Genomic DNA, 18702 nt, shown 5'->3' on the forward strand with positions numbered 1-18702 from the left:
CAGGGGCTTCTCACCCTCCCATGGCTAGCTCTGGGGCAGTGTCCAGCCCAGAAGGTGACAGCTGTGGCACACAGGCCACCCTCAGGACCTTTCTGCTTCCTGGCATCTGCTCATGTGTTCCTTGGAGGTCTGGTGTAAGAGCTGAGCAGATGATAATGAGAATTAAATCTGTGCAGAGCTTAAACTCAGGCACGATCCCTGGAGGTTAAGCTTGCACTTAGGTGCTGTGATGGATGAGGGTGAGGAGGGCGACTTGCAGCTAGAGGAGGGATAACTGTCAAATTCACTCCAGGTTTTCCCTCCACGCTTTGTGCCAGGCCAGCAGGGCAGAAGCCACTCTTTGTCTTGTTCCTAGAGTTCTAAACTGCTTCTGGAAAAGTTTCATTTCTCATCAGGATGAAGCAGAGGCTCATTTCTCTGGGAAGTGCCATCCCTGATGAGCAGGAACAGCAGGTGCCAGGGGTAGAAGAGGAGCTTTTCAGAGAGCTTCACTGGAAAACTGGGAACATGGTGCTGCAGCTCTGAGGCTCATTGTCACTGAGGATGCTCTGCTGGGGGTGTGTGTGTCCAGAGAGTAGTGGACACAAAAGCTGTGGCTGAGCTCTGTATCCCTTTGGGTGGGAGAGGCAGCCCTGAAACAGGTGTGAGTTTTTTTTGTGCAATGCCCACACAGCTGGGAAGGTGTGTGTTTGTAGCCCCAGAGCCTTTGGGATCAGGCTGCCACCCCAGCTGGGGTCTGGACTTGTCCCCAGCACGTACCTGTGCAGCTGGGGCTCAGCCCTGGCACAGCAGGGCATTCCTGCAGGACAAAGGTGAGTTCCAGCACTGGAGGTGCTGCCAGGAGGGAATCATGGACACCAGCAGTGCCAAGAGAAGGCTGACAAGCAGCAGCTTCACTCTGCCACTGCCAGAGCTCCTCCAGCTCCTTAAATGAAAGTGCCAGTGACAGCACAGAGCAGCTTCCCTGGGAGCACAGGGACTCTGAGAGCCTCCATTCCCACTGTGCACTGGGGGGTGGATTAGGGGGATTCCTGCAGCATTATCACCATGGATCACTCTCTCCATAATGAGGCTAACAGGCTTACCCTGGCTGGCTGATGGTTCATCTCACAGCCCTGCTCTGCTGCTCCCAGGCCCTGTGGGGATGGGCAGGGAGGGTGTGGGTGCAGTGTGAGACCCCATTCCCCATTCCAGAAGAAGCAGCAGCACAGCATGGAGAGTGTAGTGAAGGAATAGTTCAGCAACTTCCAGCTTTTCTATAAAAAAAGAGAGCTAAAGCCTCCACCTGTTTAATAACACACTGGAAATACAAATTTGGACCTCCAGAGCTGGGCACTGGGACCTGCCCTCGTTTCTGCTGAGCGAGCAGTGATCCTTCCTTTGGCTGGAACAGCTGAACAATTGCCATGGATTATCCAGTCTGGGTTGTGGCTTCTGAATCCAAAGGCAGAGGGAGGACGATGCATGCCAGGGGCATGCATGCAGGGTGGTGGCAGTGGGAGCAGGATTCTTGTCCTGGGGGTTGGTAGATCCTTATTCATGTGTGCTCCTGCAGCAGCTGAATGCTGCACAGAGGCGTGTGCAGGACCTGTGGAAATTGCATCCAGCTCCAGGTGCAGTTACTTGTCAAACTTGGTTACTTTGGTTGACTTTGGCTTCAAGCTCAGCTTGAATCCCAACTCAGCTGCAGCAGGGCTGAGTGGATAACTGTGTCCATCTCAGATGCAGTTGCTTTGAACAAAGACTCTTTAGTTTGGCCTTTTGGTGGTTTGATTTATTTTAACAGCACGTTGAAAAACATACACTAAAGAGGGCTTAGAGGTATGGAGCTCGTTCCCCCCACTCCAGGCACTTTATCAGGTGTTTCTCATTCCATGGGGAATCAGCATCCTCCCTGGCTCAGCATTGTCTCTGGGAAGGATGGGGACAGACTGAAAATAACAGAGTAGTTTGGGGGGCCAGAGATTGAAGGTGGATGCTGTTGGGGAGAGGTTCAAAAGCTCCTGAGGACCTGTAAGAGCACAGCAGGTTTTGATAAAATCTTTTGAAAGCCACACTTATTGTTGGTTCGTGGTTCTTGATAGAGAAATAGATCCTAAAACATCTGACCTGAGGTGATGGAGTCCTCTGTATTGCAGCAGACTGCAGCACTCAGCTGATCCCGTGCTGGGAGCTGTCCTATCCAATTTCCAAAACTCTGCCAGTGGGGTGTAGATCACACTGGGAGACCTGTGGAAAGCTGATCCCCACTCTCTCCTGCCCTGGATCTCCTCCCCAGCTGGTGGCACCACTTGCCCTCTCACTTACTGAAATAAACCTCCCAATAAACCTCCCAATAAAGTCTTGAGCACCGGCTGTAGCTGCTGAACCTCCAGGATTGGAGTCGATAAAATCAATATTTCCCCTGGTTGATAGAGTTCCTCCTTCTGATGCCAAACTGATGGAGCAGTAAACAAGCCAGCAGGCAAAATAAACCCTCCTGCACCATGGCAAGGGGGTCCCCCCCCAGCACCCCCAGCCACAGGTATGGGGGAAGGGTTTGGGCCATGATGCTGACCTCTGTGGGTGTTTTTTCTTTACTTGCTCTAATTTCTGTGGCAGGAGCTGAGAGTGAGCCAGTGCCCCAAGACTCCCAGCTCTGCTTCGCAAGCACTTTGAGATGTCTCTCATTTGCAGAGCACATATTTGTTATGTAATAAGCGCCAGGAATTAATGATCCACAGCACGGCTGGGGAAACTTGCGTACTAAGCACCCAAGGAAAAAATAACTTTTCTTTTTTTAAAATCACTGATGGAGCCATTAGGACCTGTGTTTTCCTGCACTGAGACCGCCCCAGCCCCCAGGCAGGGCAGAGCTGAGCAGGGCCAAGCACTGCCATCTCTCTCCCAACTCTTTCCCTTTGGAGCAGCAATGTTCCTGCCGCTCCTGTTATGAATCATGAGGTTAGCAGCTTTTGACAGATCATAAATCAGTGCTTCCAAGTCGCTAGGACAAATCCCAGGACATTTAATCTTTAATATTAGACGCGTTTGAAGCAGTGAATATTTCATGAAGGTGCTGTTGCATTTTAGCACATCATTAGCCGTCTCTTCTTTCCCCCCACTCTTTCCTTTTTTTGCTGCTTCTCCCTTCCCAGGCGTCTCTTCCTCAAAAATCTCACTGGTTGAACCCCCATCTCGCTCCCTCCTGACAATAAAGCTCTTTACTGTAATCCTTGTGAGGCATTTGAAGAACTTGCTTAAGGAAGAGCATGCAGGTAGCTGCCACTCTGCCTTGCCACTGTGAGGGGGGTCCCCACCTCCCCAGCATCCTCCCCATGTCCCCACCTCAGCAGTGTTTACAGCTCAGCTTTGCTGCACTGTCAGGCACGATGGGGAGAGGAGGGGAGGGTGGGGGGGAACACTGGCAGCAGCTTGTAGCAGAAACTCCACGTGCAAATCCAATTAATCTTTTGATTTTGCTGTTTCTTGCTCTGGGTTATGTATTTCTACCAAACACTGAATCAATTTGGGCCAAGTGCAGTCAGGTTTCTGGTGTGGGAAATGTCCTCTCCTGCTGTCAGAGAGCAGAGGGGAGCAGGGCTGAAAGCCTCTGCACTGGGATGGGGACACAGCATGGAAACTGTCTGGGGAGGGTGGAATTTGGGGCTTCTGCACCTTTCAGTGGGAGTTTGGGCTGCGGGAGACTCTGCTCTCTTGTCCTGGTGCCAGATGGCAGAGCAGAGTTGGGAAGGGGATGTGGGATGGGTTTGTGGTGCCCACCTTGGGCATTGCACAGGGTGGACACTGAAAGGTCAAGATCCCTGCTGAGGAGTGAACCCCTGGCTGCAGGACTGCACAGGAACACTGGCTAAGGACAGACCTTGTGCATCATGAACCCCCATCCCCAGCTACTGTGGCTGCTGCAGCATGAAATAGAATAACTACTACAGTGGATATTTTTGCCCCCAACGAGGGGAGAGAATGAGGCATCTGACTCCATCTTATCAGAGGCTAATTAATTACTTTATTAGACTGTATTATTCTATACTATATTACACTATATCATATTACATCTAAGCTGAATCTGCCAAGCACTCAACCCTGCACACACTGCACTGAATGTCCTGACTGTCACTGACAGTCCCAACACACACACACACACACCTGGCCCTGACAGGCCAAGGAAACAAACCACCATCACTGGGTAAACAATCTCCAGGTTGCATTCTACTTTTGCACAAACACAGGCACAGCAAATGAGATAAGAATTGTTTTTCCTTTCTCTGAGGTTCAGAGAATGTGAAACCCAGAAATATTCTTGGGAAGAATCGTGCCTTGCTTTTCTCTGTGAGAAGAAATGGGGTGACAAACTGCAGGTTTCTTACAGCTTTCCATATCTCCTTCTCCACACCTCCTGGGGGCTTCTGGAGTCCAGAGCGCTCCAGAGGAGGGCAGCAGGGGAGGAGGGCCTGACTCTGCAGTCACTGCCATGCCTCTGGGCCAGAGCCATCTCATCCTTGCCTGCTCTGTCCTAGGAGAGTGCAGCTGCCACGAAGGGTACGCGCCGGACCCCGTCCATCGGCACCTGTGTGTGCGCAGCGACTGGGGACACAGCGAGGGGTGAGTGGGGACACCAGGCTGGGGGGGTCTGCCCCAGCTCACGTGGGGTGAGGAGCCCAGTTCTCCTCCCCTGGGTGATCGCTGTGCCATTGCCCTCCCAGTGATGTGCTCAGCTGCTTTTGCCCTCTCTCCTGCCAGGCCCTGGCCCTACACAACGCTGGAGCGGGGATATGACTTGGTCACAGGAGAGCAGGCACCAGAGAAGATACTCAGGTGAGTCAGAGGAGGGTTCAGCTGGGACATTTGGGAAGGGAGAGCCATGAGGACATCCCAGTGAGTGCAACCTTTTGGTCAATCCCAGCTCACTCTTGTGCTGGTGACGGGACAAGTGTCATTTGTCTGTAGACAGACCTGAAAGATTTGTCCATATTTGGCAGGCAAAGAAGGATTTCCCCTTTCTCCCTTCAGCAAATATGAGGACAGCATGTACAGAAACTCCTCCTGAAATAAAAAAAATTTTCCCATCCCCATGTTCTCCAGTCACATCTCAAGTCATTTCTCTCCCTTGTGGTTTTCAGGACAAGACCCAATCACTGACTTGTCTCAGGGTGCCACCACTGCTCTGCCTTCCGAGCAGGTAGTGGAGGGCCACCATTCCCTGTGGACACTCTGCTCCTGTGTGACATGTTTGTCCTTTCTCCAGGTCCACCTACAGTTTGGGTCAAGGGCTGTGGCTGCCAGTCAGTAAGAGCTTCGTGGTGCCCCCTGTGGAGCTTTCCATCAATCCCCTTGCCAGCTGCAAGACAGATGTTCTGGTGACTGAAGATCCAGCAGATGTCAGGTAGGAAGCAGATCTCTCGTTTTCTTCATGCTTGAGTGGCTACACTGCTCTTTAAATTGTTATTGAGGATGCAGTAATTTCTGTGATGATAGGTTTGATTAATTTCCTTCCAATAAGAAATCCGGTGCGATTGCTCTCCAAGCTCTTTGGGCTGATGGGTCTAGGCCAGGCCTGAGTGTGTAACTCTGAAATCTGCCCTTACAGGCAGGGGAATTGGTAGGAACCTGTGGCAAGGCAATTTGAGAGTGACTTAAATGTAATGTTAGATTGCAGTGCTTAAATGGATGCACTTACTGGGATGGAGGGGCTGTCATCTTTCTGAAACTCATACCTATATCACATCCACCTGCCACTGCTATCTCCTGGGATGCTCATGAAGGCTGAAAGGCCATGTTGCTCATCCAATAATTACACAATTAGAGGGGTTGTTTTTTCCTTTTTGGAGTTCAGCGAATGCCTAGACATTTTGCTGATCACCTTGGTGGTGGTTATCCTCTTTGGTCAGGTTTACAAGGGTTTAACTGTAAAATATAAGGGTTTAAATCTGAAGGTATTTAGTGTGTATTCCCCTCTCTCCCAGTAAATTAAGATTGAGCATGTGACTGCTGGGTGCCAGGGAGTTCCCTCCCTCCCTCCCTCCCTCCCTCCCTCCCTCCCTCCCTCCCTCCCTCCCTCCCTCCCTCCCTCCCTCCCTCCCTCCCTCCCTCCCTCCTTGCTGCTTTCTCCTGTTGACTCCAGACACAATTTCCTGACTTGAAAATCCTTGCTTGTATTATGAATCATCTCCCTAGGCATCAGCAGGATCCTTGTGTCCCCCAGCCCCTTGTGTCTTGTCTTTCCCCAAAGTGATGAATGGATTGGAATGGATTTCCATTCTTCTGTCCCACCACCTCAGCAGGGCTGTAGTTGAAGTAAGTGCCTACAAAAGCTATGGCAGAGCCAGGACTGGCATCCAGGATGTCCTCACTTCCAAGTGTGTGTGTTTTGGGTGCTAATTAGTGCTTGCTCCCTTTCCTGTGAAAAGAGACAGTGGTACATATCCATCACAGTTTGGCTCTTGTGGGGCTTTTCTTGTCTGCAACAACTGCAGCAACTTCTGCTTTTCATTTGAGAAAGGAAGGGGTTTATGCTAACATTTTCAAGCCAAAGTGCCAAGAGAACATTATTTATTTCTTTCCTGCTCACATCTTCATTAAAAGTGCCTCAGTGAAGGTAGAGGCTCAGAAGCTTGTTTTCTGCTCCAGTGCAGTAATTGTCTCTGGGCACTGTTCCTTGTGGAAAAGTCTCTGTTGGGATGGATGAATGCCAGGCAGGAGGAGGGGAGCTTTTGGCACAAGGCTGTTGCCTGCTCCCCTCATAAATGGAACCTGAACTGAGAATTCCAGGTATAAATATTGGAGTGGCTCAGGTAGAATATGGGAGGTGTGAGTTCATGGCACTTGTAACTTACACACAGGAGTTGCTGAATTATTAAAACTTTAATAAACGCAATAATAAATATTTGATGTTGAATTATGGAAGGTTTCACAGATACAGTGAGAAGTGAAAAGCAATCTATTATTTCTACATTAGAACTTAAACACTTCTCAAACGAGCAGCTGCAAGCTTGGGATCCTTAGCACCCCAGGGTGGGTGGAACCCTCTTCTGAGGTTCTTGGGTGCTTTCATTCAATGAAAAGATACTTTCAGAGCTGCTTATCTTGCTGCCTCTTTGCTTTATCTCTGACTCAAGGAGCTTCTCAGGGAAGAAGTTTTGGTGGTTCAGATGTTCAGGTGGTGATCCAGCACGTCAGGTGATCCAAGGTGTAAGGTGTTCAAGCACAGCCATCCTTCCCTCTGCCTGGAGGGATTTCCTGGCTTTGGGACTGTGGCAGCACTGCTGTCCCTCGGTGCTGGGAGCTCCTGCAGGTGAATCACAGAATCATTTGGGTTGGAAAAGACCTCACGGATTGAATCCAGCCTGTGACCAATGCCCATCCTGTCACCCAGACCAGCGCTCTGAGGGCCAAGCTCAGTCACTTTTTGAATATTTCCAGGGATGGAAATCCCACCACCTCCCTGGGCAGCCCCTTCCAATGCTTGACAACCCTTTTCCAATGAAGAAACTCTTCCTGAACCTGCAGTTCTTGGGCTTTAGTACAGCCCCATCTCCATGCCCTGGGGCAGACGCTGGGCTGTGTTCCACCAGCCACAGCACAGCTGTGCCTCAGCACGTTTGCTGTCCTGTGTCACTGTGATGGTGGCTCAGTGCTGTGTTCCCTCTGTAATAACGAGCGTGCTGCATTCCTGCAGACCTTTCATTAGTCTGACACCTTTGACTCTGGGGTCACTTGTCTTGAAGAGTTTAATGGAGGGAAATGGCAGAAAGCCTGCTTTGGAGAAAACAAGTGATGAAGTCTTTACAACTCAGCGGGTTAAGGGTTCAAATGTGGTCTTGTGTTTTTATGAAGATGCTTGAGATGCAGAGGGACAGGTGGGGCTTGGCCTTTCAGCAGCTCTCTGGGGAAATGCTGACTCCAATGCTGTTCTCTGTGTGTTTCACTGCTGGGCAGTGCAACAAGCTGTACTTTGGTGGGAATGAAGGGCCCAAACCTTCCCCTGCTGCAGCCAAGTCTTTAGAGAAACTTCCAGCAAATAGGAGCCAACAGGCTTTGTGCAGACATCCCCCTCAGGATGCTCCTGGGGCTTCAGGGGACAGGACACAGCAGTGTGCAACACTTGGTGCTGGAGGTTTTAGGGCTGTGTGTCATAAAATAGGAATGAGAGTGCTTAGAGCTAATGAAACTCGCATATATAATTTATCAGTGACCATATTGAGCATCCCTTCCTCGACCCCAGAGTCTGATCCTCTGCACAAGGATGGCATCAGTCACAGCCTGGGACTGTGACAGCCATGCTCATGGTGACGTCTTTGTTCAGATGAGCTCGGCCAGCAGTGCTGCAGGGCTATCCCCACAGCCTGGGCTCCCAGGCTGGGCTGTCCTGGCAGCACATCCCCTGCCAGGACAAGAAATACATCCCACCTTGTCTTGCTTGTTTTCAAGACCCCTCTTTGTTTCCCTTCCCATTTCTTTCTCTTACCTGCATTTCTCCCATAAGCTGGTGTTAAACACAGCAGTCTATAAAATTTTGTTAAACAAATTACTGTTAGGTGTTCAATCCTTCTGCTGGCCTTCCTTGGACAGCTTGCCATTTCTGCTTGAGCCTTTGGAAGGTGCAGCTCGTCCTGTGGGTCAGGAATTGCTGTAATTGTGGCTGTGTATGGGAAGGACCCACAGCTACAGCCTCCAGGTCCTGCTGCCCCAGCACCGAGCATCCCTGCAGAGATAATGAAAGCATTCCTGCAAGGGATGATAAAAGTATCCCTGTAGGGGATAATAAAAACATCTCTGCAGGGGATAATAAAAGCATCCCTTGGGGCACTCAGAGCTGTGGGGGACCAAGAGGAGAGCCAGCCCTGGGGGCAGAGCAGGGCACTGGCAGACACCCAGTGGTCACGGCTCACTGTGCCACCCGCTCTGCAGAAAAGTTGACAATTTCTGTTGAGCAGCTATAAATCAGAGGCACGAGCCTCAGCTGCTGCCTGACATGACATACAGCTCTATCGTTATGGCAACCACAGAAACAAATAAAAGCCTTGCCTTCGCTTGACAAGCCTTTGAGATGTCCTGATGGAGAGACAAGTGTTCAGCAGCAGAATGAATTCTCTTGAACTCGCTGTCGATTTATCTTCGTTTTGCTCCCAAGCGTGCCCCTTTGCTCTCTGAATTCTTTGCCAAAGTACAATCAACTGGATTTTTTATTTCTACTTTTTCCTTATTTGTTTGTTATTTTTATTTTCGATTCTCACAGAGGCAGAACACTCTGCTCCCCGTCTCTGTGCCCTCAGAGTCCTGTCTTCTGTCAAGGATGGGAATAAGCTTTTTCTCCCATGCCCATGGCATTCACCAGCTCAGCCATGCTGTGCTCTTGCAGCCTCACTGCTGCCCCACCCTTACAGGCATTTTGACTGATATTTTGAAGGGGTTTTGCAGTGATTTGGGCACTTGTGGTTTTGCAAGTCAGTGGTGATCACTGTGGTGTGAGGCTCCCTGGGAGTGGAGGAGGCTGAAAAATGAAGTGGATGAGAAAGGCACAGGGTATCTGCAGAGTGTGGAAACAGCTTTGCTGTCCCTGCTGTTTGCAGCAGCAAAACTCATCTGTCTGTGCCTTAACCTCCTTGCTGGTCTGCAGGAGCACAGATGAATGGGTGCAGCTGCAGGTGAGCATCCCTCAAGGTCAGGAGGTCCCTGTGGGATGGGATATGGGACACAGGCAGAGGGCACCCTGCCAGCTCTTCTTGCCATTTGTGCAGGGGATAACATGGGAACTTGATAGTTTTTTCCCTTCTTTTCTTTCTGCTGTCCCCCTGGAGCAGAGCAGACACTGATTTCGGGGTGCTCTGTGCCATGGGGACCCTAGCGTGATTTCAGGAGTGCTCTGTGCCATGGGGACCCTAGCCCAGGAGGCTGGGGAAGAGGAGAAGCCCCTTTTCCAGGCTGTTCAGGGGTCCGTGGCTCTCCTGCAGAGCCTCCTGCTCCCCTGGGGCCAATAAAAAGGTGAGAGTGGCTGCAGTCAGTGGCCACCATGAACGGACAGCTTTCCATGATAGAGCAAATGAATCAGTGCATCAGCAGGCACAACTTACTCATTTCTGCAGAGAGGGCAATTCATTACTGTGCACATGGCAGAGACACCCTCATCCCCACAGGTAACATCCCTGGGCTCTGGCCTGCACTTCCTACCACCCCAAGAAACTGTTGTCCCTCAGAAAGTGGTGGAGAAGCATCTTTTGGTGCTTAACACCAGCACAGAGGCACCCTTTGGCCTCATCCTCTGGAGAGCAGGGACAGAAGCTTTACAGAGAGGCAGCCATCAGCCCCTGCCCTGCAGCTGTCAGCTGAGCTTTGTCCTGGCTGCTTACCAGGATTTTTCCTCCTCCCTGCCTCCTGCTGTGATTTATGAGAGCAGGTTAGAAGAGTCAGGTACGTCTCACTTGGCCACGGGGTGACTAAATGGAGATGTAATGTTGCAGCAGCCACTGAGGGGTGTGAGCAGCAGAATAAGAGGACTATGGGAGGGGTGTGATGGGGATAGAGGGGAACCTCCCACCCCCAAAAATGGAGCTGAAATCACCCAGGAAGGATCTCTGGTAGATCAGAATTGAAATGTGGATCAACCCAGCATCTCTGGGACAGTGAAGGAATTTTACTGCCCTCAAGCTGTCTCTTCCTGGTCCATCAGCCCTTGGCATCCTTCATGCCCAGAATCCAGGGAACATTTCAGCCTTCCCTCAGACCAGGCTTTTAGTAACTCCTGCTGCAATAAAGCTGAGCTTCACTCTCTGTGCTCTGATGTGTGAACTCACTGCGTTTTTGAGGTCTTAATGCTGCGCCGTAAAACTGCACAGAAAATGATCAAACCTCTTAGGGCCAGGGGATGTAAATTTGAGCCTGGCTCGTGGGCAAATCCTTCACAGGGAGCACCAGCTACAAGTTTGGCAGCTGAGTGATTGCAGTTCCTCTCGTCCATGGTGCTGCAGAGCCCAGGAAGGAAAAAAACCCCAGCGAGTGAACAGATTTTGTTTATATGTTTATTGAGACAATTAAAAATACCCCACACTTGCCAAATCTGCAAACGCTGTCTCACACCCAGAATGGTTCCCTTTGATGTCTCTGGGATCTCCTGCCACAGAGCAGGGTTTGGCACTGGGCTCTGTAGCTTCTCCACATTCTCCATATGGATCTGCTGTTGTAGCTGTGTGTCCATCCACCTGTCCATGTGGGATTTGTGTGGAGCAGGATCCTGCCAGGGCTGAGACAAGCCCTGCTACTGAGGGTCTGGAGGGGGAGGCTGGGCTCTAACACACTGTGAATGCTTAGCAAAAAGGGTGATGCAAGGTAGCAAAATCAGACCTTGGGTTCCTGTGTTGAAAGGTGTTTTTCCCTCCCTGTTTGATGTTGTTATTTGTTTTTATGTCGCTGCCTTTGCTTTCTGTTAACCAGCGGCTGGAGTGTGCTTTGTAGCTGCCTGTTCAAAGCACAGCCCCTTGGCCTCTCTCTTTATACAGCCTCTCTGTACTGTTTTTTTCTGAATTACAATTTTTTACCCCTATTTGAGTTTTATTACCTTTGCTTTTGTTTGCATTTCCTGCCTGAGAAAGAGAGTAGAAGGTTTGCAGGAGGAAGGACCAGGCAGCTCCTACCCTGGCCCAGACAGGATGCTGGGATGATGCCTGGGTGGGGCAGTGACACTGGGAAATGCCTTTTCTTCAGTTATTTCTTAACACAACTCAGGGGAAAGAACTGACACTATCCAAAAAACAGTTCTGATGAGATTTCAGTTGCCTAAAACCTGCCTGATGTGGACGGCATCTACTCTTCCTTTCCTGTTTTTATTTCCTGTAACGATTGCTGGATCGCTTCAGCCAAAGGACAAAATGAATAAAATTCAGTGGAGCCAAAATGTTCCTGGGAGTGTGCCAGGAACCTGTGACAGGCTCCATAGCCAGGGAGGAAAAACCACCTCTGTGGAGACGACAGGAGTGGAGATGGACACAAGCAGGGCAGCTTTGTCCTTCTTTTAGGGCACTGCAAGAAGATATTGTCCCTGGCAGGCTTGGAAAGGGCTCTTGGAAAGGGCTGGGGGCTCAGGGAGAGTCCCAGACTCCCTTTTTCCTGGTAAAGCCAGGATATGCTGCACCATGGAAGAGAGACCTCCAGGTTGAATTTTATGGGGATTTATTAATTGCTAAAGCAAGAAGGGGATGCAGGTGCTGCTGCAGAGGAACACGGTCTCACTGTGGAGGGATGAGGGACGGCAGCTCAGGCCAAGGGGCAAAGCTCCTGTTTGATTTTCACCCCAGGGCAGCCAAGGCTGGGCACAGCCAGTGACCCAGCACGGCTCTGCTCCATGAAGACAAGTGAAGTTAATTAGTTTCAGCTCCTGCTCCTCAGCAGCAGAGCCAGGGTCATGTTTCCACTCCTCAGTGCAGCGCCCTGCTGCTCTGGCTGCTGCCCTCCAGGGATTTTCTCCACTCCAGGATGTCACCCTGGCTCTTGGGGTGATTTATTGGGAAAAAAATGCCCTTTGTGCCTTTAGTGCATCACTTTCCAGGCAGCTCAGAGGAACTTTGCTCATGCAGTGCTGCATGTACTCCTTCTCATTCCCCATTTTCCAGATGCAGGAGAGAGGCTCTGCAAACCCTCCCTGGCCCTCTCACTTCCAGGCAAAGGAGCAAAATCAGCTCAAAATGAGTTTAGAAGCAACAAGAAGTTCAATTCATGGCTTACAGGCAATTCCAGTGTTGCACAGGGCAGGAAAGGTATGTCCTGTGTGGCCTTGCCCACAGGCTCACAAAACCTTTCCATGCTTTGTCAAGGCTGGATCAGACTGAAAATCCACTGCCCTTTGCCTCCACTCTGCACAGGTTTTGTATCATTCCCCTTTTGGTCTCTGCATTTGGTCTCCTTTTCTGATTTAGATGTTTTGAGTTCTTGTCAGGGCTTTTTCTACTCTCCCCAAAGTGGGTTGCTGTCTGCAGAGCCAAAAGCAAAATCTTCCTTGACTTTTTCCTGCTGCACGTTTCAGTCCCAGCAATCTGGGGGGTGGTGATGTTTTCCCGGGCACTTTGCTGGGAAACTTAACTGTGTTAAGCAAAATATTGTTTTCAGGGACTAAATCAAAGAGCAGTGCAAAGCTGGAGAGGTTTGGAAGGAGGGCTGGGGAGTGAGCGGGGGGAAAAATAACATCAAGAAAATTAGGTGAAGCCTTGCAAAAAAATAATCCCATCTTGGGAATTGCCCTGCTTTCACTGCCTGAAGAATTACTGTGCCATAATCAATTCAGCTCTTGATGTTTCCTGCGGTGTTTTTGATATTACGAGATGCTATTGACTGCAACCAAGTGCCTTTTATCAAAAGTTAGATGGGTGCAGTTGGGGACCCACAGGCTGTGCCACGCTCAGGGCTGGACTCCAGCAGTGGTGATGTGAGGGCAGGCTGGGCTGGCAGTGCTGGGAAGGAAGGATGGGGATGGAGCACAGTCTGTGTGAAACCTATCCAGTGCCTGTTTCACCTCCAGCACAGGGAACAGAAGGGGCTCATATGGAGCAGCCTGCAGGAGAGGCCTGCAGTGGATGAAGAGCCCCCAGTTGCACTGGGACACCGTGGGATTTTTGGGGTTCCCCAGATGGAGGAGGAATGAAGGAATCTGACTCCATGTTCTTAGAAAGCTAATTTATTATTTTTATTATACTATATTATATTAAAGAATACTATACTAAAGAATAGAGAATGGATACAGACAGAAGGCTGAAAGATAATAATGAAAACTCGTGACTCCTTCCACAGTCCAGACACAGCTTGGCCCTGAGTGGTCATTAATTCAAAACAATTCACATGAAACCAATGAAACAACGACCAGTTGGTAAACCATCTCCAAACCACATTCCAAAAAACACAGGAGAAGCAATCAGATAATTATTGTTTTCATTTTTCTCTGAGGCTTCTCAGCTCCCCAGGAGAAGAAATGCTGGCAAAGTGATTTTTCAGAAAATGTGACAGTGGCAGGACATGTTCAGGGATGTTGGCTCAGCAGCTGGATGAGTTTTGGGGGAGAACCTACCCCTGGCTCCTGCAAACAGGAGGTCTGGGCAGTGCATAGCAGAGTTCATCCCAGGTGCCACAGGGCTGGGTAGCCAAATGCAAACTGATGTTTCACCTTATGGGTAAGGCAGAGCTGTCCTCTGTCTGTACCAGGCTGGGGAGTGTCCCCTGCTGCTGCTCTTCCTCCTGTCCCCCTGTCACTGCCTCCCACATCCATCCCAGCTGCCACAGGGCTCTCTCCCAGCAGCAGCTCGTGGGGAGCTGTGCAGAACCCAGCAGCACACAATTAAACCCCAGCTAATACTCCCCTGCTTCTGCCCAGGGCTTAGAGTGACACAAATGAAGCAGCTGAGCATTAAGGCAGGATGCTGTGTAAATATGCACTGAGCTTTTGCAGGAGAAGTTTCTTCATTCTCTTCAGTCCCTATTTCCTTTTTTTTTTAAATTTTTTTTTTTAAATCAATGTGTATCAAACACAGACTGGAGGTGTTAGTTGTGAGTGTGGATGCTCTGGGTTCGGACTGTGGGTTCTCTGGGGCCATAGCTGAGGAGTTTTAAAAGAGTTATGATAAAGTTGTGATTGAATAGACAAATGGCTCATCAGCTGATGGAATCATAGAAGCACAGAATGGTTTGGGCTGGAAGGAGCCTCCAGGATCATCTTGTCCAACCCCCCTGCTCACGGTGGCTCACACACCCCATTCCTGCATGTCCCTGAGGAAAGGGAGAGCTCTGGGAGCAGGGATGGCCCTCTGCTTACCTGAGCCCAGGACTCAGCACTGGGTGTGGTGGGAGACCTGGCTGCTTCTCTTCCCTACAGGAACTTCTCAAGGACTTCAGGCAGGAGCAGATCATCCCTACCTGGTGTGACCGTGGGCAAATCCAAGCCAACCCCTCCCACTCTCCTGCCTGAGTGCTGGGAGCTGGGTCCAAGGAGAAGGAGCACTCCTGGGTTTGTGTTCATTTCCCTCAGTACCAGATCAGGGAGCTAAAATGATTTTTTTGAGGGTAAAAGCCTAATTTTTGCCTGAACACAGTTGAGAAGTGATACTGATAGAGGAATAGCATTGGCAATGTTATTGACCTGAAGGGTTTTTCATGGCATCTCACTGGGAGCTCAGGGAGGGTTACAGGATCCCTTCTTCCTGGTAAAATTGGGATATGCATCACAGGCAATTCATTATAAATGGAAACCTCCTCTTTTTACAGAATCATAAAATACCAGGTTGGAAATGGACCCCAAGGAATTATTGAAGCTTGCTTTATATAAAAGGAAAAGAAAAGGAGCTTTTAGTATGGAAAACTTCACCGCAGTAAAAATAGCACCTGGCTTGCTTAAAAAAGCACAAGTGGGCAGCAGATGGACTTGGAAGCAGCAGGGATGGCTGGGTGGGGGGACACCACCTGTAACTGGGGAGCAGCAATGGAAATCTGCTGCTTTCCAGGGTGGAAAACAAACCAGAGAACGTCCTGCCTCCAAATGGGAGGGATGGGAGGCTGCTCCTGTGGAGGCTGGACATTGTCCTCCATCTGTCCCTGTCTCTTGGCGTCATTCCAGCTGTGCAGCTGTGGGTGACAGGGCACGCAGAGAGTTGGGAGCCTTCCCACAGATACTCCAACCACCTCTCCTACACACACACATCTTTAAAGCCCTGAATCACCAGGTCAGGCAGAACATTCCCAGAATAGCCCAAACAATCTCATTTTTGGGGAGGGGTGGGTTTGGCTGTGCAAAGCCCATCTGGAGTAGCTGCAGTGATGTCCATGAGCTCTGGCCTCTGGCAGCAGCTGTGACAGTATGACCTGTGTCAGCAGGTCACCTGCAAAAATGGACTTTTGAGTTTTGCAAGGTTCATCCAGTCTGTCCTGGCTTTCCCAGAAGGAGCAGGGCTGGGAAGGCTGGAGCAGCTCAGAAGGAGCTGAGCTGGTTTGCAGGGCCAGCAGTGTCTGCATTCAGCATCACTCTTGTAGGTCTCTGGTCAAGCACTCAGACAGGCACTGCCTCTGAGCAAAGCCACTGAAATAAAACCCAACAGCAAGGGCTGGGTGACCTATTTAGGAAATCCAGGGCTCTGCTTGGACTTGGTGCTGCACAGTCCTGGCATGTCAGCCCCACAGTTCTCAGGTAGATGAGCTTGGGGTGATGGGGCCACACCTGTGGGTGGGCTCTGCCACAGGGACAGGCTCCCCAGCCCAAGGGGAACAGGGTCTGTGCTGCCCATCCTTGCTTTGGATGCAGGAGCAGGACACCTGTGGTATCTTTAATGGCACATATGTGCCCAGGAACTCAGGGAATTGTGGATCCCTGCCCACCCAGGGGGATGGAATTAATGGGACAGCCAGAACATTGGTCACAGACACACATAGATCTGGGGTGGGTGGCCTCTGTCTCAGTTATCCTGTGACAAAATCTGTTTTGGTGGGATTCCCTCTGGCTTGGCCAAGATGCTGTTAGCAGGGAGATGGCCTTGGCACTGGGGATGGCACTGGGCACTGCCCTACCCTGCTCTTGCTCTCTGAGCTGGGCACTGGGAGGCTCGTGGGGACAATAATCCCTCTGACTTCAGCATGGACAGACTTTGCTGCTAAACTCCTCTGTTTTCAAGTGAGATCATTAGTGTGAAAATCAAACAGCACCAGGGCCCAAAGGGCTTGAGAAATGGTACAAAAAGCTCCCTGTCACACCTCCCAGCACAACTCAGGGGCTGCTTTTGTGTAGTCTCTGGGCCACCTCATGTTTCATGTCAGTCCTTATCCACATTGCTTTATTCATAACTTCCATGCACAGCTCCACCAAGTTCTCTGCTGAAGTCCAGACAGATCAGGTACTTCCCTTTCCTTAAAAAAAAGGGGAAAAAATTAAATGTCTTATAACAGAAAGATAAGGGGTGAATCTGATATTCTTCAAAATCAAGAGGTAGACACGGAAAGAGGGGACAGGGACCAAGTGTCACCCTTCTGTCACTTGTCCTGCCTGGGTCTGCCTGTGGATGGGATTGATGCCTGTGGGATTGTGCCAACCCCCCCACTGGGGCCATGAGCTGCTCAAGCTGCCACTGGCACATCCAAAAGCTTCCAGAGCTCCCACCAGCTTCAAGCCCTCCTGCCTGACCCCATCCCAAGTTCTCTGGTCCTCTCAGTGTCCCCTCCCAGGGCAGATATCCCCCAAGCAGGAGGAGTTCCTACCTTTCCTGGTGACAAAATCAATACCAGTAGCTTCCATTAATATTCTGGGAATGGCAGAGAAGATTGACTGCCTCATTAGCAGGCATCGTGTGAAACTCTGACAATAATTAACAACTCAACAGTCTTATTTGCTGGCCTATCACAGAAGTATTCAATCAAAAATGTAATTTGCTCGACGCTCCCATTTACCATAAAAAGAATATTCCTTCAAAGTTTTAAATAGACTAATTAAGAGGGAAGAAATACAGGGGAAAAAATTATTAACAGTATAGTTTTAATGGGAAATTACTGGAGCGTATTAATAATGCAATAACCATTTTTAACAGCTGTCTGTCAGTTTGTGGGCCGGGGTAATTAAATTAGTCACTAAAGGGTCATTCAAATGAGGTGCCAGGGAGCTGCACCAGGGCTAACAAAGGCACACCAGGAGAAATGCTCTGGCACAAGGGGAAGGGGAGATGCTGATGTTGGAGTCAGAGATCCCTGAGGCCCCTGCAGAGGTGAGAATCCCTGGTCACAGAGGCAGCAGCACCTGCTTGGTTCAGGTGTGCCAGGAGAGGGGAGGAGCAGGGCAGAGCTTTGTACTGGCAAAGGCTGGGAAATAATAATGAGGAGGAGTCTTCTGTGAGCATGAGCATGGCCTGGGGTGGCCTCTGTGACGTCTGCTTCAGCCTGATGCTGCTCAGGTTTTTAATCTCTTTCCCAGAGCCAGAAGGCAGCGATGCAGGGGATTTTTGGCAATTTCTTTCAAGGCTTTTATATTCTGCGGGTTTCGGGCTTGTGTTCCCCCTTCCTCCACCCCTTCTCCCCTTCTGAAATGAATTGCAGTTAATTTTGGATGTTGTTGAGCCTGGAAACACATCTTTCTTGCCGCCAGCCCATTAAAAAAATATATTTACAGTTCCATAAAGCAAAGCCAGCTGCCAAGGTAACGTCCTGCTGGCTCCCTCGTGTTCCGGGCGCAGAGTAAGGATTTGGAGAGGTTGGATTTGGATTTGCTTCTGTGAATACAAGGAAGATTTTTAAGCCCAACAGAGAAGTTTTGACCTGTGAAAATCATACTGTCCTGCCTGGGGAGGTCTTGTAGGGAAGCAGGGTGCCCAAGGGACTTGGGGTGCTTGGGTTCAGGGCCAGGGGATGCTGCTGCCATTCCCCTTCCTTCTCCCCTCCATCAATCAGGATGTGGATGCCTCTGGGTCTGAGCAGGAGGGGATTACACCTTCCAGTGTGATTTTTTTTAAGATTTCACCCATTTTCTCAATTTTGTATTGAAGTAGGACCTTTTCCATAGTATGACTGTGTGGAAAAACAATTGGCCACAAAGCAGTAATCAAACCCTCGAGGAAAACCTTAATCCATCAAAGGTACCAAGCCAAGTGGTGGTTGGGGTGTTTGGAGGGCATAGAGGTCTCTGAAACCATGACCCACATCAAGCAGGACAAAGACATAAATTTTCATATGTTTGCTGTACATTTGGGCTTTTTTTGC

At 50.0% G+C, this 18702-nt stretch overlaps 1 protein-coding gene across 1 annotated transcript in view; it reads left to right on the top strand.

Moving 5' to 3' along the window:
• Positions 1–18702, top strand: part of ASTN2 (astrotactin 2) — a 299849-nt gene that overhangs the window by 108848 nt on the left and 172299 nt on the right. The window contains exons 8-10 of the mRNA XM_030231263.2: positions 4518–4602; positions 4741–4815; positions 5246–5383. Of these exons, the coding sequence (XP_030087123.1) occupies positions 4518–4602; positions 4741–4815; positions 5246–5383 (298 nt within the window). The remainder of the gene's footprint in view (positions 1–4517; positions 4603–4740; positions 4816–5245; positions 5384–18702) is intronic.

This window comes from Serinus canaria, chromosome 17 (genome assembly GCF_022539315.1).
Source record: "Serinus canaria isolate serCan28SL12 chromosome 17, serCan2020, whole genome shotgun sequence".
Lineage (NCBI taxonomy): Eukaryota > Metazoa > Chordata > Aves > Passeriformes > Fringillidae > Serinus > Serinus canaria.